Consider the following 22,524-nt stretch of genomic DNA (forward strand, 5'->3'; position numbering starts at 1 on the left):
TGATGGCGTTGCCAGGCCTCTTCCTATGGGGACACCTGGATTAAAAATCGAATAACGTACAGTGAGTGACGGATTGATGATTGACATGGAGTTTGTTGGAGCCGGGCTCCAGAGCTGTAGGTGTTTGTATAGTTCAGTGCGCAGGTGAATACCACCTGTGACCAAAAGACCTCTACTCTTTAAAATAGCTATTTCCTGGTAAATTGGTATACTGCTGCCTTTTCCAGTGAGTGTTCAGGAGTGGAAGCAATTAGGGTTAGTAAAACTGGGATATTTTTTTTTCTTTTGGGTTAGCAAGTTTAGAAATTCTTTTCATAGTTAATTGTGTTTTGTAAGGAGATCAGGCTAAATGAAGTTTAAATTACGAGTCTATGTCTAAGAACCTTGAATGACACTATTACATTTGTTGATTTTTATTTTTAAGGTAAAGAAAGGCAAACATGTGACGTCACAGCTCAAATGGTTCTTGTATGCTGCTGGAGAAGCATGAAGGAAGTGTCTCTGCTCTTAGGGACGCTTTGTAAACTTTTGCCTTCACAGGCTACATCTGAGCCTTCAGATGGGTTGATTACTGTAGAACAGGTAGGGAAGTAATTTTCATTATAAACCATTCACTTTCTTTTGGGGTGATGGTAGTGTAGTGGGGAAGGTGTTTTTTTCAGAAAACTGTTTTTCCTTAAATCTACATTCTGTATGGGAGAAGTTCTTCAGGTTTTATTGTTGTTTGTTTTTTATTGCCATGTTCTTCTCACGGTTTTCTTGTTTTATTATACTTGGTTAACAGTCTACTTTTTGATAAAGTGGTATTCAGAAGGCATAACTATGGTAGTAGCAGATAAGTGAAGAAGTTATTATACATAGCTAACATTCATTCTAATTGTATGGAGTTATTTACAACTTGTATGCTGTGTTTAGGAATCCCAATGCCTGCCTGCCTCCCTCCCTCTCCTTTTCTGGCTCTTTCTCTCAGTATGTATTAGGCATTACTAGAGTTGCTAGAAGTCTTCTAAAGTGGCTTCATATTCAGCGTGTCTTCTGTTTCATTTTGAACTCTAGATGTTGGGATTTTAGTTAAAGCTCTTCATTAATTGCTCTTCATAATCAGTAATTCTGAAAGTCAAACATGCTGACTAGCTGTAGTCTTGTCTTCCGTAGGAGACTGAATTATGAATAATTTGTATGTAATGTGACTCTCTTTTTCCTCCAATTTTTTTGATTTAAGAGATCAGAAATGTTAATATGCCATCTGGGTCTCTTGTAGAATATTGAGTGTAGTGTTTACAAGAAATTAGATTACCACAGGCATTTATTTGGGAAATATTTTGTGTTTATTAAATTTCTGTTTTTAATTGATGACCTTTTCATTTCCATATGGTTTCAACAAAACCAGTCTCTACATGGAAGATTGAAATATGCAAGACGTATTACTTTTTAACCTCTTCTTGTTTCCAACAGAAAGTATATATTTAGTTTTCCCTTAGGTATTAGAACTTTCTATCTTAAAATGAGTAATAGTATAATGTACTGCAGATCTTATTTCTTATGCTATCTAATGTCATGGTGCCATGGAAATAATGTTACTATCTTTATTCTTGCATTGTCTCTAGCCTTCACGTTTTCATCTGGTTAACAGCTGTGCCTGTATTGTTGCAGAGGTCTGGAGGGTAAATGAGAAAACAGATATGCTTTTCTACCATTATGTTCCTTAATCTGCTCTAAGTCAAAAAGGAATTGGTATTTTAGAATGAGTCAGCTCCCTCTGTAGCAACTCAATCTTTATTTAGAAAGCAGACATTAGTAGTTGCCCTTTCAGAAGTGCTATGTTATTAAGCAACGTATCTTCTTTTCCTATAGATGGCTCATTAGAGTCTTTATACTTGTGATGTCTTCCTGTAAAACAGAATGTCTGCGTTCTAATTTGAAGAATGCTAATTGATGAGAAGTCAGTTTGAAATCCTGATTTTCCTCAGGCTTGCAAGGAAATACAATTTCGCTGAATGCGTAACCAATATTATAGGAAAAAGCATGGGCGTTTTCTCTGCAATCTTTGTAACTGAAATGACGTGATTGTTAAAAAAAAAAAAAGGGGGGGGGGGATCTAATCATAGATGACTGGAAATGTCAATACCAGAACTTTTTAATCTCTTTTGAGTAAGATATTGGGTTTGCACGGTATTTGAATGCCACTGTGTGCACTGACTATAACATCATCAGCTCCATGGTGTGAAGATGTGTGTGTAGAGGAGTCTGAAATACTGTATTTGAACTGGCAGTCTTCAAAGCCTAAGACGTTTTGCGATGAATGCTTTGCCTTTTAAAATAGATATAGGAAGTGTCTAGTATAGCTGGAGGAATCTCTCTATTCAAATACATATGCATTCTACCTTTCATTCTCCATCTAACCCTTAAAGTCCAGATGTGGCAGGCTCAAAACTTCTCCTGTTAAGACAATCAATACAAACAGTATCATGTCCTAATAACCACCACATAATCAACAAAAACATACCAAATGAAGACTGTGTGTTCATTTTGTCATACGACTTGCAGATCATGAGACAATGTTCCAAGCCTGGAGGAACTTTTAGCTCTTCCTCAAACTCCTGCTTATCTTGCCTTTTAAGTTTTAAAACGAGTTAGGGAGATAAGCGTGCCAGAACTGTGTACCAAAGTGAAGAGAAACAGGCAGCAGAAGTAGACTTAGCACTGTCCCAGTGCCAGGGGTCCCGCTTGGGATAACCCACAGTCAGAGCTGATCTGACCCCTTGTGGTGGAACACTGAATACACAGAAAGCTTTTAAGTACCGACAACCCTCGATACTTGTTACTTATTTGTGCCACCAGGGCAAAAGTGCAGCTCCCATTGCTGCTTTGGAGTTTGTTCTATTCGAGGAAGAACTTCAAACAAACAAACAAAAACCCCCAAACCCAACCGCTGCCCAGTTCTTAATGTAATCAGTCTGTCTCCTCTGGAGTTCAGTATGGTTGGCAATAGTCCACTGACTGCTAGTTATTTCTATCTGTGAGATGCTTTTGCAGTCCTTTATGGGTTTAAAGCCATCCTCTCCTGATGGTTTGAAAAACATACCCTCTAGAATGTAGGACCCTACTTTAGTGGCATCTTATTGCCAGGAAAATAAGATACGGAGGCACAAACGTACCAACTGTTTCTCAGAGCACTTTTGGGACCTCTTGTACAGAATTTTGGCCTTGAATACTGAGATTCTTGGTCTCAGCAGCAAGCGTGGCCCTCTAAATTGTTGATTGTTACATTATTAGGACCAAGCTGTTTTACTCTAGGTTCTTGATGAAGATGATCAAATGTATTTAAGATATTTGTTCCCTTTTTCATATTTGAGTATTTTAACTTGGACCGGGGTGTTATTTTCTGTGCAAGCGAAGTTGGTAGGGTCATCTTTTCTCACAGTTGCTGAGGATTTTCGTGATGTTGAAGAAAATGTGAATTCCTTGATTTGTTCTCCATCCTGACATATGAAGTACTGGTTTTATGACACAGGAAAGCTGGATGTTCGTGGATGACAGGAGGCTGTTAGATAAGAATCCACGCTTACACACTTGCCTCAGCATCAGTCCTCTATCATTTGCGAGAACTGAGTTATTGCAGTGCTTTTTCTTCAAACTCTAACCTATGAGTGCAAATGAATATATCAAGAGTTCAATTTAAAGTAAGCTTCTAGTGAATGTGGCTGTTGCAAAAAGCCCAGAATTATAAATAGTAAAGTTGAAAGTTACGTGACCCCAAAAAAATTCATAACAATTATTTTAAAAACATAAGGGTGGTAGTGGAACAGGACAGTAATTTGATTTGCATGTGTATGGTTTTCTTGGTTTGGTTTTGTTTACACACCTGGAGAGTTGGTCTGTCTGTGGGTCATTTCCTTCTGAAAAAAGGGCACTTACTCCTGCTTTTGGGCTAGAAAGCTGAAAGCCTGTAGGTCCACAAACTATCCTAAAATCCACTCAGAGAAATAACTGTTTTACCTCAAATATCTCCAATTATTGTATATTTCACGTTAGGCAGGTTTTTAGCTGCAGGAAATAATAAGTAGACTTAGTCTCCTTTTTGCAGTCTCATTGCTTGGGTAATATGAATTACTTAACAGTAGGGTGGAAAACTGTATAGCTAGCTATGGCTAGATATGACATTAACTTCTGCGACATCTTGATTACTTGTCAGACTGTTAGAGTATGTTATTTTATGAGTAACAAAATAAGCAGAATTTTATAAGAAACTTGACATGATTTTATGCTTGGTTTTATATAAAAGCTTTGAAGAACCTTTTGCTGAAGATTTCTTAGGAAATACTCCAGAAGAAAATTTTGCATAATAGAATTAAGTATGTGCTATGTAGCTTAAACAAATTATATTGGAAGTTTGATTTAGACCTTGAATGTTGATAACAATTAGAGAAAAAAATCAAAAAGCATATCTTTCTGCAGAATGAGATTGTGTGGAATTGTAAGCTTCCGAACAGCTTTAAAAACTTGGTATCCTGGTAGAGCTCTAGAAAGTAACTATTGGTGACAGTTTAGTTATAGCACTTAGCTTTTTGACACTTTTAAATGTAGCTCTCTAATATATACATACAACATTATTTTTATTTTAAAGTTGTTTCTATTAGTCAGAGGCAATTATGAAGAATCCTCAAACCTTAAAAGTAGCTAAGGTAGATTTGTTTTCCTTTGGCACGATTCTTGAAGCTTGAATTCCTTATCTTTCTCAGATATTTTTTTAGATGTTTGTTTCTGTTATGATTTAGTAGATGTTTTCTTTGGGATTTTAAGAGTGAAGGGAAACAAGAAGGATTCTAAGTTTGTTTCCTTTGAAAATCAGAGTTGTCTGTCTTCTTTTTCTGTCCCACTTATCTGAGTGTGTTCCTCTTGGACAAATAGCTAATTTTATGTCCTTTATTTTGGAGGCTTTTTTTAGGGACGTAGCACTATCCCTTTAACCTGAAAAATAGAGTATAATATTTGTTATCCTTAAAGTAACTGTTTTTTTTTATGTAGAACTTCAAGTTGCTTTTTGCTTTTGCCAGTGGCCTTTCCAACCAGGGGAAGGATTGCTGCTTTTAATTGCAGAAGTATTTTGTGTATATAAATGAATTGTCTATATATTAATTTCAAATAGCTTTTTTCTTTTTATCTTTTTTAGGTTAAAAATATTGGGGATTACTTTAAACATCACCTGCTGCAATCGAGGCACAGGGGTGCATTTGAATTGGCATACGCTGGCTTTGTGCAACTTACAGAAATGCTTTCCAGGTAGAAGATGCTCAACTTGCTGTGTTTCTAATATAATAGTTTTACCAAACGGTGGCACTGATCCTGAAACTGGCTGTGCAAGCAGATCCGTGATTTCATGTGGATTTTATTCAGGTTTGGTGTAGGCATGATTGACATTAGTTACATGACGTCTGTGACTTGGACTGCGATACTGATGGTTAGAGATGGTTCTTAGACATTGAAAGACGATACAGACTTTTAATGCTTGCTGCATTTTTCTCCATTTCTGGCGTGTTAGTTTACTGAACATCTCTCAAAAGCTCTTGGGAAAAGTAGGAGTGTGGAGTTCTCCCTCCTGCCCCCCCCTGCTTTTCCCCAGCCCTTTATGAAAATGAATGCCAGACTTTTTGTTCCAGCTAGGATGTTTTCCTGGAAACTTTTAGTACTTGTCACTGAGTTGTGTATTCTGACATTTGGAAGACTACCTGGCAGTGCATCACGAGACATGATATGCAGTCTTTTAAATTATTTTTTTTCTTTCTCCTTGTAACTTTATACTTTCCTAGAAGAATGAAATGAGCAGGATTGTCATGAGGTCTGGGCAAGAGCTTTGGAATTTCCATTACATGCTTAGTTACCCATTTCAAGTATTAGTAATGTTTCTTTGTGATACATAGTGAATATATCAAGGCTGATTGTATTTAAAATGAAAGAGATAGGAGGCTGATACCAGAACAGCCAATGACTTTTTGGTTTAGTACTCCTGGGATATGAGGAGTATTTTGTGACTCTTCTCCGAAATGGGTAAGTTAAGTCTCTCGGCAAACGTAATTGTCTCATGGGTCTGTGGAGTGTCCCGCAGTCTTTCCATTTACCCTGCTGCAGCTGGGGAGCTCCACTCCACAAGTAAATCCAAACCGTTCTCCATAGCTGCTCACAGACAGTCTTGAAACATGTGTACCAGAATCTGTATTAATTTACTGCTGCATCCACAAATAGTGGAGGAAAAAGCTGCCCCAGAAAAAGGCTTATGGTATTGTACAGCTTAAACATGTTGTTTTATTGAACTGAAGACCTACAGAAGCATCCTTGACACTTTAATTCATTCTTCCTCTAAGAGTGAAAAAATCTGTCACTAAGACTGTGCCAAATCTCTTTCCTGTGCTTTTATGAAAGACTCTAGTTGAACATGGTCCTTCGTTTTTATAGCCAAATGTTTTCTTAAAACTATATACGTTGGAATATTTACCATCTGAGCTCGCTTTTAGCTATACAACCCTTAAATACCAATCTTTATAAGAACCAAGAGTAAACTTTTTTCTAGACAGAGAAATGGTATTCAGACCTGTCTGAGTTAGTGGTGAAAGAAAAATCTTTCCTCCACAGAGATTTCTTATGAACCTGATGAAATTTGATCTCTGTCTTGAAATTTGGATCTAAATTGCTGAGTCTGCTTTAAGTATGCAAGTTACCATTCTTCCTTTTCCCTGTTCATATTCCTTCTGGGGGTGCAAAGCTGCCTTTGTCGTGCCTGCTTAATATTGTCTGTAGCTGCACCTTCAGAAAACAATACAGTTACAAAACAAGCAGCAGCAATGCTATTTTTAAAAATATTTTCCTGTCATAGGCCCTGAGCAATTACAAATACTCATTTGGTCCAATAATGGGGTGGTCAGGGAAAGTGCCTGGAAGCTTCTGAGCATGTTTTAAACTTGAATCTTCTGTAATACTTATAAACCCAAACAATTTCTCTGTTTCAAATGGTGGTTTGCCTGTTTGCTTTTATTTTATTTAGTGAAGCTTTTTTGAGTGATCAAGTAGAACATAAAGATTTTGGGAAATTTCAAAATCCTGGTGTTCCATAGCTGTGGCTGTAGTGCTCTGCTTCACTAAAGTTGCAGAATGCAAAGGGAAAGTTTGGGAAGAGTTGCGTCATACAGTGCAATGTGTTTACTTATGAATAATGCATCTTGAATATTTTTAAATGTTCAAATGGGTGCTTAAATTAAACTCGGTGAAGACAATTTGACATATTTGCAACAAGTTAGGACCATATTGCATAGTTTTCTGGAAAGCTGTAATGATAAAGAAAAGCCCTGCTTTGATTTTACAAATGATTAATCCAGCATCAGTGCAAATTATTCATCTGTACGTAGTCAGTGTCTGTTCCTCTGTAATATTTCTGTTGGGGAACTGGGAGTAGACCCTTCTAATCCTTTGCAGTAAACTCTGCTTCTGACTCATTTTGTTGCTCTGAAGTGACTGTAACTCTTTGCCTTCCTAGGCTCATGTGGTCTGCTAGGAAGACTTCTTGTAAAATTTAAAAATCATTGATGGACTTTCTAGTGAAATGTACTAGAATTGTCGCTAACTTTTCTGCAAAAGTGTAATCACAGATATGAAGGAAAGAGTCTAAAATGGAGAGAAATAAACTGGGGGGGGGAAAACTGTGTTCTTCTGTATTGTAATTTTACCTTCTGCTTATAGTGTTGGGGAGTACACTATATAATGAAGTAAAAGATGCAGTGTTAAGGCACTGCACAGTTTGAAGACATGTTGATTTTTAACTTAATATTTTCCCCCCCATTTCTTTTCCTGCTTGGTGAAAGCGAGAGATAGGGGTAATGATATTGTGTCTCTGAAATTTTGAGGCCACCCAAGGTTCTCTCTGTTCTGCTTTACTGCTGGAGAAACCTCAAAACAGCACCTTTCTCAATGCACCTATGTAATTTGGAAAACTTTGCTTCATTTAGAGCAGACAGTATGAAAAGGAGGGTGCAAGTGGAAGGACTTCGTGGTTTTATAGGAGTTGTTCTTAAAAGTATATATTTTCTAGGGTGACTTATACCTTGAGTGGTAATGTGTTTCTGAGGCTAGATTCTTGTCTCCTTGTTTGTCTCAGAAGTGCCAGGGGCAGTATGGAGACTAGCTTTAAAAAGAGTAGGAATCACGTTACTTATGTGAAAAAGAATAATACTACAGATCTATTGAGAGAGGAAAAATGGTGAAAGAAAACCCCTTTTTCCCCAGATAGGGACTGATTACAGCTATTGGAAACACTGAATGTACCCATGTAAAAAATGCTTCTGGTCACGTGAAGTTTATGCCACAAACCACCGACATTCAAGATCAACCCTTTGTTCATGGATAGGAGAAAATACAGCCATCTGAGTTATGGAGAGGGGTTTAGCTTTAGCCAGGCTTTTTTGTACTTATTGATACTGACCACAGAAAGTGTTTTTGAGCGTGTATGAAATTGTTATAACCGGCAGATGGACAGACAGAAATCTGTGGGAAAACATTTACTGTACTAGGTCTTAAGTTATTGTGTATCCAGTTACTGTGTTATATTTTAATTATGAGCACTATTTGTTTGATCTGGTAAAAATAATTACTATTTCATTCTGGAAAATGACATTTGAGCTTGAGACCACCATTTTTACATTGTAAAGCTTCATTATTCCTGAAGTGTAGGGCCACCTGCTTCTTAAGACAATATTCTTCTTGCCAGACCATAAAGAGATGGAGCGGCCAAATTTAAGGGAGTAGTCATCTCCATTGCAAAGTCAATAGTCTCTAATGTTTCTAACTTTAAAGCAATAACTCTTTCACCTTTTAAAAAAAAAAAAAAAGTGCCTTGGTGGGTGACTGAACAAGGTAGAATTACTTGTGGCCAGATCAAAGCAATACAGTTTTAAGGGAGTCCGAAGTTTATTGGATGTCAGTATATTTCTCCCCTTTCTGCTACTACTGAAAGGGGAAAAACCTCCAGTTTACTTAAGAATAAAATATTCAGTATGCTACGTAGCAACTTTGAAATATTTCCTTAATGCTTTACTTTGTGTTCTTCTGCACCACAGCAGATGTGAATGTCTTGTGGGATGTTTGTTTTAATACTAAGATAACATACAGAAGAGAGATGAGCACTGTTCTTTGCATGACTAAACTAAGACATTTAAATTCTGCTTAGCGAGGGAGGTAGGACCAGCCGCAGACATGACCAGAAGTAGCAGCTTTTGCTTTTGACGTGGATGAAAAGAACTATGAGGTAGAGTCTGGCTGCAGAGACCCATGGAGGAGTTTTGTGTGGTCTCAACCCTAGAATTGCATCCTCCTTGTGTACCCAAAAGCAGCAAGCGAAGGAACACACCCTGGAAGCATGCAGGGGTTAAGATACTTATCAGCAACAGAAAGAGAAAAGTCAAAGAAAAGAGAACTGGTAATTTCCAAATTAATTAGATTGCTTCAGTCACAGGCCTGGGGCAGGAGGTGACTTGCCCCTTTTATGCTGTGGTATGGTGTAACTTGCCCCTTGTGAATCTATGTTTCTCTTGTGTCCTGGACTGATGGTTTGCGTGCTGGCCTCTGTTTTGAAGAGGTGTGGCCCTTAAAAAATGGGGAGAAGGCCTGGCAGCAGTGTAGGAAACCTGTGGTGGAAATCCTAAGGGAATTACTGAAGAGTAAGAAGTCTGCTGTGTCTTCTCCTGACCTCTCTGGCACTTCTTGTGACTTCTGTTTTCTGCATTACTAATTTTCTGTTTATTTTGTAAAAGAAGGAAAGGAGGGTTTCACTGCAGATTAAAGCCTCACTTGTTGTTGAGTATCAGGTTTTTAGCCCACCTAAATTCTTGCTTTATTAAGAGGAGAGTAAAGAAGTAGAGAGCAGTTTTAGACCTGCCATTAGATTTTGGTTTCCACATCAGTACCTGCTGCCTTTTAGCTTTTCTTTTAAATTCCTGATTTCAGTCACTTAGGTAGAAAACTTGATTGTATTCTTACTGTAAGGTCTCCCTATTCAATCATGAATTTAATTATAGTTTGTATTTTTAGGTATGGCAAGTCCTGCATGGTTGAGATAATTGCAGTTGTATTGCCCGCAGTGATTAATTCTTTCTTCTACTCTGAATCATGTGTCAATTGTGTGACAGGTTTTAGTAACAACGTCCCATTACTAGAAATTTTTGTAACAATGAATGATCCTTTTGGAACATTGACATAAGATTAATGAGCTGGTCTTGCACACTGAATACGGTACGTTTCATTGACCTAATCAGCACCAGCAATTGAAGTAGACTTGAGTTCTCTTTGTCCTTGGAAGTCTTTTGCTTTCAGGCAAAGTTGAGTTTTATAACTGCGGAGGAGGAGTATTTGATGACAGGAGAGCAATTTAGGTGCTTTACCAAAAGTTTGACTAATGTAGTATTTTAAAAAGAGCAGTCTGTCTTGTGTTTCATTCCTTCTCCAGCTTTGAGGTTTGCAGGGGTATTTACATCATATGTACTTACTGTGAGGGGCTTCAGTTTTATTTCGCATGGTTATAAATACAATTGTATATGTTAGTTAATGTAAGGGTCACGCATCAACTACTGTGTGGCAACAAAGATACAAATTTGTGAAGTGTCACTTCCTACACAGTGACTGACATGCACATGTCTTTGTTTTCTTCTCCAGAACAGGATTGTAGTTCTTGGCAGAAAAGAATGTGCTGAAGAACGGAATCCTTTTTCTGTTCAGTGAAATATCATTTTCTAGTAGCACTTAATAAATAGGGTTAATATAATTTGTATCAACATTAGGAAAATGTACCTTTTTTAGTATTTGTCTTATTTCTTAAAAAAAAAAAATCTGCACACATGCTTGGAGATGTTCATATATAATAAGAAATATTTCTTAAGGTCACAAAGTGCTTTCTTTGACTCTGTCCTAGTTTCTTGTGTATTTGTTTGATGTTTCTTGTGCGTTTGTTTCATGTAGATGTAACAGCGAGAGTCTGCGCAAGATGCCGGAGCAGTGGCTAAGTAATGTGTTAGAAGAAATCAAATCCTGTGATCTTTCATCTACGCTCTGTGCAACCAGACGTAGTGCGGGAATTCCATTCTACATACAGGTACCAACTTGTGTTATTACCTCAGAGCTATTTTTTTTTTTTTTTCCATGTCCTTTCTGGTGAATACACTTATGTATTTATTTTTCTTACTTCAACCCTTTTTGGTCGAATATTTACTTTTTTTTTTATACAGACTTTGATTGCCAAGAAGCCACATGTAATTACAGCATGTTTGGCACTGCAGTTCTATTACTCTTGAGATTTTTGGCTTGAGGTAGATTCGAGTATCATTTCAAAAGACTGAGATCAGGCTCTGAGTGGCCACTGTAATAATCCTGGCAAATTCATGAACTAATTCACAGATTAAATAAGCTCTGTTAACGATGTAACTCTGCTTCTTCCGTGCTAAGTGGAGGGTGGTGAACTATGAACAGACTGTCACAGATCTGTAAAATGGTGGCATAGAAAATGCTACAAAGAACTTGGGAAGTCTACTCGAGTAATAAAGCAGGATCACGTAATAGTCACACTGACTTGTGTTGACTGACAGTCTCGAGTGCAACGATGAGTGGGTTACTGAAGACATGTATCCATGAGCATGAGGCCATGCTCCCGCAGTCTTCCTGCTCCCCGTGTTATCATCAGCTCCACGTATCCCAGCCTCTGGCTTCTGCCGAGTTCAGAACTGACGGCTGTCGTTCTGGCTGGCAGTGTGAACGTAGCAGCTCATCCACATCATTGTGGGGTCAGTCACTGCAGAGTTGGTCCTACAGATTACACTTAACCTCTTTCCATTCCTTCATTCCTCAAAGCGGCCATGACTATTGCTTTCCCCTGAATTAACCTCCAGCATTTTAATTTTCAACCAATTCTCTAAGACAGGAGTCCAAGATTAACTACACAATTTGTAACTTTCTCCACTCGCTGAAAGTATAATCTCAAGCATGTTCCAAGAATCTGAGGGACTGCTGGGAGTGTGCTCTCCCTGCCAGAATAATTCATCTTGCTTGTTTTCCACTCCAAGTTTGCCCTGAGAAAGTTGAGGCAGCCTGCTTCTGTCTGACTTCTCTTATGTCAGTCACAGCCTGCTCCTGGCTTCGCTAGATATGTGTGTGCTAGGCAGCAGAGCTCAGAAGTAGAGCATTGATTTTAGAAACATTTTTCCTTTTCACTTTGAGCAGTTAAAGGTCTTCCCCTTTTATATCTGTTAGTTGTCTACAAAATGAATTTGGTGATTTCATGTCTTCTGGTTTCTCCATTCGCACCAGAGTTTGAATCCAGTGGGCATTAGCTAGCGTTTATCCTGAGAATGTGAAAAAAACCAAACACGTTCGAAAGATTTTTTTCATGTACGAAGTTACACTGTCTAATGTAAGGACTAGGTGGACCCAAGGGTAGCCCATTGCAGAAAACGTGTGTGTAGTCTGCAGTTGGCCTGCATTACTGAGTCCATATGGCAAAGCTTGCGCTGTTTGGATAAACAGGTCAGATGCTTCTACTTTGACAGGTCTGGAAGAGTACGAAGTTAGTCTAGTCAATTAATGAGAAGGTTTGAAATGAACATTGGGATTAGTCAGAAATAATCTATTTTTAGATTGTAATTTTATTGTAAAGAGAGGTGATAGTGTTCTTGGGCAGCAGCTCTGAATGTGCCTGTAGCACTCAGTAAAATGAATTAAGCCTTAAATAGCATGCTGCATTTAGATAATAAAAATACAAGTTATAATGCATATCCTAACAGTACTATAATAACCTTATTTTATTAATGCATAAAATTGAGACTCGGTGTGGTCTCTTTGCCATCTGCTTCCTGTGACATTTATTCTTGCTTTAGTAAAACACATCTGTTTTAATGATAATATGTAATTTTAAAGGTTGTGAGCATTTTAAATGACCTATTTAAAATCGAAGTGTTATTACCTAATAATACAAAGGTGCAAGTCCAATTAGTGGGTGAGGAAAATGTGGGAAAATATTAGTTACAGCTTTAACATTTTTAGGCTATGAAATTTTAGTCTTCAGTTCATTCTCCTCTATTTTATACTTCATGAGTACTTTTTTTCCCTTCCTTCTCTGTTTCTCCCATCGTTAAAAGTACTGATAAACTGACAGTGACTACTTCTGGGTTTCTGCCTAACCTCTATACTTCATTTGGCTTGCAGTTGATCCATTTGCTTGTTCTTATGTGATGTAAAGTACTATTAAATATCTTGTTTGAACTGATGCTGAACAGACTCTGGGCCCCAAAACACAAATGGATACTAATTTTTTATTAGAAATAAGTGATTTATGGTTATCCGTTTGTACTAAGTTGGACAAATTCAAGAAGAGCTACTAGACAGAGAAAGACTGTTTTAACTCCAGTTCTGAATTTTAGAGGACTAAATTAGAGTATTTTAATCTCAGTTGCATGCCCTACCCATTGAAATACTATTTGGAAATAGATACATCTCTTCTCGCCTTTTAAAAATGTACTGCTTGTTTTATCCGGTTGTGCAAACCAGGATTTATTCTTTGGTTAGCCTGTGTCATCTTAAATATGTATGCCATTAAACTAAAAAAAAGTCCATACTAGGAAATGTAAGCATCTATATAATATGGCAAATACTTTCGCTGTAATAACTACTAGGATTTTTTTGGTGTGTGATAAATTATTATTTGTTATATACAAGCAAATTTTCTTTGGCAGATGGATAGCGCCTGAGCGAAGTTTTCTTACTGAAACATTGGATGCTAAGAAGCTTTGGACAAAATTTAAGAGTTAAAACTGAAACTTACTTTTTGCAAAGTTCTCTTTTGTCCTTCTGTTTGGTCAGAAGCTAGACTTGTGATATGGTAAATACAGGAACATGGAGCAGAACTGGTAGTAAAGCAAAATGCCTAGAAACACCTGACCTTTTTTTTTTTTTTTTTCTTTTAACTTTCTGTAGGCTTTGTTAGCTTCGGAACCAAAGAAGAGCAAAACAGATTTGTTGAAAATGACAATGAAAGAACTGATATCTTTGGCTGCACCTTTGAATGAATCATCAAGTGTAATTCCACAGGTAAAATACAGTCTCTCATCAGTGTCAAAAAAGTGTTTATGTTACTTCAAACAGTTAAGGAAATTTGTGTGAGTTTTTAATAAGAATATTTTGGTTTTGTTATCTGTAGCTAGATTTTAAAAATCGTTTGCATGTGTGAAGTTACGAAGTCACTGGGATTTGCAAGTGCATAAGGTACTAAGAAATGGATTGGGCATAATTCAATAGAGTTTTTCTCCTAGTACAGCAAATAAATTCATATTCATTTTGAATTTATATGATTAGTTTACTCCGTGTAGTATATTTCTAAACAAATAGATGAGTACTTGCCTTTTTACAAGGAAATTAACAAGCAAGCATTTGTTTACATTTAGAGTAAATAAATAAGTTGCATAAATCATTGTACACCGTAAAATTCTACATGGAAAGTTATTTTATTCATACTTAGTAACTTCTAAAATTTAAATATATACCTTTGGAATGCATAAAAATTTTATTTTAAAGTCAAGATCTTTATCTTCAAATGTTGCTATCGCATACTTAATCTTTCTGTTTGTAAGTGCAAGCCATAATTTGTTGACAATACATAGAAATATGTTCTAATGGCTCTGCCAGATCTTCTGCTGGTATAAATTTATGTAGCCTTGTCAAAGTCTGTGAAGCTACACAGATTACCACCTTCCCCTACAGAGAGTACAGAAATATCAGAAAAGGCTCCATATGGCGAAGCAAGCCTGGCTGTCAGTTTTAGCTTAATATTGTCCTCCTGTGAGTTGTAGTTTATTTTTTCTCACAGTATCTACAGCATGTCAAGAATGTTGGAAAAGATGATTCTAAACTTTGAAAGTTATTTTTACAGCCATGATAAGCTAAGGAAAAAAGAATGCTGGTCTTTGCTTGCGATGCCTGGACTGTACTTGTTAGAGGAATATATTTTTAAACTGTAATTGTTTTTAACAGTTTTTACTGCTGCACTGTTTTAATCTATTTTTTAATAGTGTTATTCTTGTATTTAATATGGAAATAAAGTGGTATAAATGTGCATATGGATTATTTTTGTTTTGCGTGTTTGTTGCTGTAATTAACACATTAAATTTAAGGTATTTTCCAATTAATATATATTTTTCTTACATTTCTTCTACCCCCACAGGTTCATGCTTTAAATATCCTTCGGGCACTGTTTAGGGACACACGTTTAGGTGAAAACATCATGCCTTATGTTGCAGATGGAATACAAGCAGCAATTCTAGGTTTTATGTCACCTGTCTGGGCAGTAAGTTAATTCTCAATTTTGCTTCTCTAATGTAACAGGATATAGAGTGTCACTGTTCAGTGAAGCTTTGGTCATGTTTATAAATGGCAGTACCGCGATTTCTGGAATGTTACATGGTCTAATGTAAAAACCTCATAGTTTTGGTCACGTTTATTGATTTTGTTTCATTTTTCTCTAGTGTTAAGTGCTGATACTGACAAAAAGTCGTGACAAAGATAACCGTATAGATAAAAACATATCTGGCTGTTAAACTTTGAGTCAGTGCACCTAGCTATAAGGAGTGCATTTACTTTCGTTCTCACTGTTATTTTGTTTTTCAATAAAGGTTAGTATTCCATATGGCATATAAAGGTAGAACATTTCATGATCTGCCATGGATAAGGGTGAATGCTTTGAACCACTAGAAATCTGGATGTATTCCTTACATTAAAGGTGAAAATCTCCAAAAAATCTTAACTTTTCTATTAGTGCCATCTTGATTAAGAGGAAAGATGCTATGAATGACTTGTTTCCATGTGCTTACCCCTGAACAGCAGGCATGCTCTGTCCTTCACTCAGCTGTTCTTCTCTTTGACTGTGCATTAGTGGTTGTATTTAAAAAATATTAGTACATTTCAAAGGGATTTTTAAAACATAGTTCATGTTCTTTTCTTTTTCCTTTAGGTAAGAAATTCATCTACACTCCTTTTTAGTGCTCTCATTACGAGAATTTTTGGGGTTAAAAGAGGGAAAGATGAAAATTCCAAAAAAAACAGGTAAGGTTCACTTGGTGCCAACTTTAAGTTTGCTAAACATGACCTTAGCCAACAACAATTTGAAAATTTTGCTTGCTTTATGGATATATTTGAATTACGATGTTACAAAAACATCTAGCTTTGCTTAAACTGCGCTGCCAAGAAATAAGCGGTAAGTCCAAAAATATCTGCTGTTAAGCACTGAGAGTTAATTTCTACTCATGTGCAATTTCACAGAAGGGGAAAGCTGCTGAGATGTTTTGGTACCAGTGGCTCTTCCAAATGCCTTGTCTCTCCTGTGGCCACAAACTAGAGCCCTGTTGGTCTTGGTAGCAAAGAGAGGGAGGTGAAAGGCAATGGTCACATGTGTGTTTCCTTACCTCTGGAGCAGGTGTGGAGGTAATCTCACCTCTACTAATTTGAGATATTTTTTTTTTTTTTTTTTACCCTTTAGTTATCTTAGTCTAGAACACTCTCTCCCTCTTTCTTGTCTCTTCGAAGCTCCAAAAATTGCAGCTTGCGAAGCTGCTTCTCTTCCAAGGGTTTCTACCCTTGAATTCCATAGTCCTGCTCCAGATCCTCTAGTATTCCACTTTCTTATATAAAACCAATTCTCTTCTTACTCTTAAAACTTCCCAGTCCTGAGGATTCCTGTTTCTCTGTGCCCTCCAGTTAGTGTACAAGCACCGCCATGTTTTCTTTGTCCTTCAGCCCCTTCATTTAGCTTCTGCAGCAAATGAAGCATGCCCTGTGCTGTGTACCTGAGGTTCGTGCTCTAGTAAGGATGTGAAAATAACCCTGGATGCAAAAATAACCCTGGATGCAGAATAAACTAATTAAAAAATACTTCTGGGTGTGTCTGCAGGGCCATAGAGTGGTGACACTATGAATATTATGGTAACCTTTTCAGAAATTCCTAATAGATTTTCAAATCACAGACAAGGTATGCAGTTTCTGAAAGAAAACAATTGTTATGATTTACCTTTACAAATTCTACTCATCTTTTTTACCCATTATATAGTGGTTTCTTAGTGTTGATCTATGTAGCTAATATAATTTTCATGCATATTATGAGAAACTAAATGTCCTGGGATGATACTAGTCTTTTATCTTTTAGATGATAGATAGGTGACATTTTAGCTGTTTGAAATATTTAATTTCAGTTGTCACTTGAAAAATTAGTTACTATGAATGTATGAATGTGAGGAATTAATACAGGTGGGAGATTTGCCTTAGAAGTAACTCTCCCCCAAAACCAAGTTGAAATGGCATCTGTCCTACTAAATGAAATTATCTCTGCTTTGTTGTAAACCCAAGTCACTTCTCACCCAAACATGGAATTCGCTCCCATAACCCCTGAAACCCAGGCAGAGCAATAAAAGGTGTTTCTCATTTCTTGCCTTCTCGCTTTGTTTTCTTAACAACATTTAAAGTTCTTTTTTTTTTTTAATTTCGATATTGAACACTTACTGAAAGAGAGATGTACCTCAGCTTTTTTAAGCTTGTATCCTAGAGAAAAATTTCACCTTAACCTCTGCAGTAGGAAGGCAAACCCACTTTTCAAATACATGCAGTGCGATGAGATACGTAATCTGAGATTTCTGTTTGTGAAGTTGCAGAAAGTAATGCATTTGAGCATCTGTTGGAGATGGGAGATACCAGAATAAAGTAAAGTAAACTTTTCTATATTTGAATTGAATTAATTACAAAAAATGTTAATTTTTATGTAGCTGGCACTGTTAACATGCTTCTCTGAAGCTTTTTGTTTACAGTAATTTCTTTGTAATCATTTTGACCAAAAGATGTTAAAGCTGCAATGGCTTCTTTTTTATTCTATTAATTTTGCAGTTTTTCATTAAACATTGTATGTAGTCAGTTTTACTGTTTCCCACCCGTAGTCATCCATGCCATGAAACAGGGAATGGGGAAACACTTCTAAAGACAGGCCAGCGAGAGACGGGAGGTATGAAAACAGAGGCAGAGATTTGATTTCGAGTTTCTGACTCCTGTCTCTAAGGGAGATACTGGCTTAGGAGGAGAATGATGTAGAGGTTGTTTGACTATTTTGTTTGTAAAGCTTCTTCCTTTGAACCCCGCCGGTGGGTTTATGGGAGGTTGTGTTTGGGAAGAGGTGCGTGTTTCAGTGGTTTGGCACCACGAGGTGTCACCATTGCTGCACAGCTCCCTGCAGCCACATCCCTGCAGCGCTTCTCTTCGGGAGCTCTAAACTTGTTTTGTTTAGTGTTTTGCTGGAACAGAATTCATATATTAAAGCAAAGTAATTTTTTTCCCCCTTTTTTAAATATAGCAGTTTACTTCAAAAGTACTAGAATTTTAGCAACTTGCATCTATGGGAGCTTGTGGGACAGTCATGTGGGTTTGAGCTGCTTGTTTTGTTGCCTGTAGGATGTTCCTGCATTAAGGGGCAGTCTGTATGGGGACAGAGACCAACTCTCTGTTGCCGCCATTAGGACCTTGCATAGGTTTCCAGTTTGCCTGATTTTAGATTAGGGGTTTAAAACTGCCTCTTCTGTGCCAGTGGGGAGTTAACTTATTGATGGGCTATTCTGGGCATCTGTCTGAAAAAGGATGGACTTTCTGATTCTTTTCTCATGAAGAGTTCCTGTGAAACTGATGCAATTGAAGTGGTGGAGAGTTTGTGTAGACTTCCAGAAGAAAGCTTTGTCATAACAGTGCTGGCAACTTAACTCCACTGCCATGTTTCTTTAACGTACTTTATGTTATGTTTCCCTTTTTTCCTCTTATATCCTTTAAAAATTCATATATAGCATCCTTTATTCAAAAATTATAGGCTTGTCATGTATTTTGCTGCTTTCAGTCTGCAGATGTTATATTCCATTCCCTGTTTATGTTAATTTTGTACATTATAATCGCCATGCAACCGGGATGTTCATGTCATGATAACACAGTAGTGGTCCATTATTTGATGGTCTTGATCAGTTGTGAAGCATTGGATTGAATGATTGAATGAACTGTAACCTGTGTCTGATCAGTAACCTGATTTAATTTGGGTTTTTTCCCAGGCATATGTGAAAGAATGATAGGTTTGGGTTTTGTTTTCATTTCTGTTTTGGGGGGTTTTGTTTGGTCGTGTATTTTTTTCCTCTCCAAACATTCCTGTGTCATTTTGGGTGTTTGCAGTAGCGCAACTGTGTGAAGAGGGCCTCCTCTGTGACAAAGAATGAGGGGATGCTTAACTCTGCTGACAGACATTTTAAGTTACATCTGCAGTGGACATCCCTACTGGAGGGCAGAGGCAAGAAAGCTTGTTGAGCTGAGCTTTGTGATCATTGAAAGGGCATTAGGAAGGTCAACCAGAACCATCAGTCTCACTCTGAGGGCAAGGCATTACTAGATTATGCTGGAGAAGGTCTGTTCTCTGAAAACATGGTCTGCAGTTTGAGGAGACGCGGGTTGAAGAAATTACCAACTACACATCGTGTCTCCTGCTGGTTCAGTTGTCAGTGGAACTGTGCTGTGGGTCATCTGCAACGTTTGCAACAGCTGTATTGGCACAGCTGGGGAGTGGAGAACTGGGGCAGTGAAGGAGAGGGATTTCTCGAGCAGAACTCTGGGCTGATGCCAAACTTCACTCTTAGGGGCTCGCTGGAAACTTGAAGGGATGACTCTACATCATGCTCTACAGGAGATGCAGTCTTATCCTGTTTTCATTAAATATTAATGCATCTTTTTAATCTTAGCATGGGCAAAGAAATAATGGATTGGAAAATTAATACTTTCAAAATAACAACTTTGTGCAGCTCTTGCAAGTAGAAAAGAATGAAGTTGTGTGAAGACTGTTCACAGTGGTCTGTGCAACTCTACAGGTTGAGTTTTCTCTTTCTAGTGAAAATAGTTAGAAACAACAAAGTTTTCTCTGGGTTCTCTCTTTCTGAGAAAGACTGTATCAGAACTTCTAGTGCTGCTGTGTGTGTGTATGTGTGTCTGTGTGTATATACCTGTGTGTGTATTTGGGTAAATGATACTTTGAATTCCAGATAACTGACACTTTAAAACCGGTCCTGTTAACATTTACCTGTATGTGTGTGTGGAGGTTAGTTTAGTTTTTGTATACTTGATTTGGGAATGTAATTTTCTAAAACATTATGATAAATTCAAATCTACAAGACTTAGAATGAAGTTCTAGCCACATAAATACAAAGTACTGTAGTGAGAAAGGGTTGGAAAGGAGTCTTTGCAATTAGCCTGTTTATATTTGGTTACGGAAAGTGCTCTGCATAGATACATCACGATGTGCTTTAGAGAAAATAACCACCCCTGTGCAGTACAGGTATTTATGTTATTTTAGCCAGTCACTTCATACTTGGAGGATGCTAGGTCTGTATCCTAATTTGCCTTACTACCGTGCTATCAGCTGTGACCTGTCTCCCAGCCCCACTGCCACTGAGTGCTGGCTCCAGTGCTTGGGCTACCCTGGGGCCTGTCTTCCGTGGAAGCAGTGGCTCTGAGGAGGGGGCTGCTGTGGCCCTGGCCCTCAGCATGGCCTCCTGCTGGCTGCTCTGGATGGAAGCAGCCCTCGGAGGGGCGTGTCGAAGACCCCCGAGTACCATGCTTGGTTTAATGCAAATTGATTGACATAGAAACTGGAGCAGCAGTGAGTTCTGTAGGCTGATGAGTTTTGTCTCTCATGAGTTTTGATTGAATAGCCATTTCCAGTTTTCCTGAGCAGTCAGTTTACAATGTAGATTCGCTGATTCGGTGCACTTTTTTTTACTTGGGGCATAGTATGGTATGGGTATACATACACATACTTGGGTATGCTTAATCAGTGTGGCTTTTTTCATGGTTGTTTTTTCCTGTTAGTGTTGCTACATATTGCAAATCATCTAAGGTAAATGTTTGCTCTTGTTGATTGTAGGCTCTGTATTCATCACGTGAAAAATTAGGATGCCTTGAGATTAAGAGATTCTAAAAATAAAACGGAATATGGATTGTGATAGTTAATGCAGACCTGTACATGAACGTATAAAGTTAACTGAAATTAATTTTGAAATTTAATTAGATTTCTCATCATAGGGGAATTATTTTCTGTCCAAATGATACTTTCACCTAAATTCTTACTCACAAGCATGTGTGTCTCTCTATGTGCACTATATGTGCGTATATATAATACTGGAATACAGATCAGTGGTCTGTAGTACAGTGCTATACACACACATATGTCAGAGACCTTTTTGGTCACTAGTCCAATGCAACGTAAAGCTGCTGTTGCTTGCTACTAGACAAGACTCTTCTCATCAAATACCTGGTATTTCTGGCTTATCTTCTTTTTCTAAGGATGAGCATGATCAGAAGTTGCCTTTGAGGCAGTTTGCCATTTGACTTAGGACAAGCTTTAGTCTTTAGACTAATAAAAAAGGATCATTCTGGCTTATCTGAAAATGGAATTTTTTGAGTTGGAATATAAATGCTCCAAAGTCCTCAAAGAATTGATCAGTGGCCTCGGATAGAGGCTGGGGTTAAAAGAAAGGATGGCAGGTAGGGAGAATTCTCTTAGCTTCTCACATTGGTGGAGGAGGTTCCAGGAAGGAAAAGCTTCAACTCTTTGACTGAAAAGCAGTTTTTTAAGCAAGACTGAAATAGTACAGTGCAACCTGGTGATTTTTACATGAAGTAATCGATGTATATATGTATATATATGCATTTTGGGAGGGGGAAGCTCCTATGTATTTAGATCCTAGTGAAAGGAAAATGCATATGCAAAGAAATACTTGGTTGTCAACACACATTTTCTGTGGAGTAAATGTTCATGCTTCTAGGAAACTGAGTATGAATGCTGCCATGTTCTCAATGTTGGTTTAGATATATTTGAAAAGAAAGGAACAACTTTAAGTGCCATCTATGTAGTACTTCTTTAAGACTTTATTTTCATTGATAGCCGTCAGTAAGTGTTGATGACTGTCAATAACTTCAAGCACTTGGAAAGGAGAAACTTGTCTTTCTAATTATAAGATGAAAACTAGGTAGATATGAACAGATTTTGAAGATGCACTGTTGACTGAGACAGTCAACATGTACGAATGCCCTCTGCTTGTTTTGTTTTTATTGCAAGTTGAGTGTTCAGCACTTCTCAGTAGGTGAACACTTGAAGGTCACTGAATAAAACCAAATTAACTTTTAAAAACACTAAGTTGATTTCTTTTTTTTTCTTCTAAATAAATATGTACTTTTTCTTTAACATTAAGGTTTTGTTTGAATACTAAGGTTTTTAAAAACAAATAATTGCATTTTACACTGGGAAAGGTTAGAGGAAAACACTGCAAATTGAATGTTCTAATGCAAACCTCGCTTTTCATATTATCCCTAAATTAAATGAATCTGGTATCATCCTCCTTTTTTCTAAGCCACTCTAGAGTTGTAGCTTAAAATACACCATAGGTA

At 37.4% G+C, this 22,524-nt stretch overlaps 1 protein-coding gene across 1 annotated transcript in view; it reads left to right on the forward strand.

Annotated features, from left to right (window-relative positions):
- Positions 1-22,524, forward strand: part of THADA (THADA armadillo repeat containing) — a 162,629-nt gene that overhangs the window by 17,595 nt on the left and 122,510 nt on the right. Inside the window, exons 20-25 of the mRNA XM_074166315.1 lie at positions 425-582; positions 5,174-5,283; positions 10,999-11,131; positions 14,002-14,115; positions 15,245-15,367; positions 16,031-16,122. Coding sequence (XP_074022416.1) covers positions 425-582; positions 5,174-5,283; positions 10,999-11,131; positions 14,002-14,115; positions 15,245-15,367; positions 16,031-16,122 — 730 coding nt within the window. The remainder of the gene's footprint in view (positions 1-424; positions 583-5,173; positions 5,284-10,998; positions 11,132-14,001; positions 14,116-15,244; positions 15,368-16,030; positions 16,123-22,524) is intronic.

Source organism: Numenius arquata, chromosome 2 (genome assembly GCF_964106895.1).
Source record: "Numenius arquata chromosome 2, bNumArq3.hap1.1, whole genome shotgun sequence".
Classification (NCBI taxonomy): Eukaryota; Metazoa; Chordata; class Aves; order Charadriiformes; family Scolopacidae; genus Numenius; species Numenius arquata.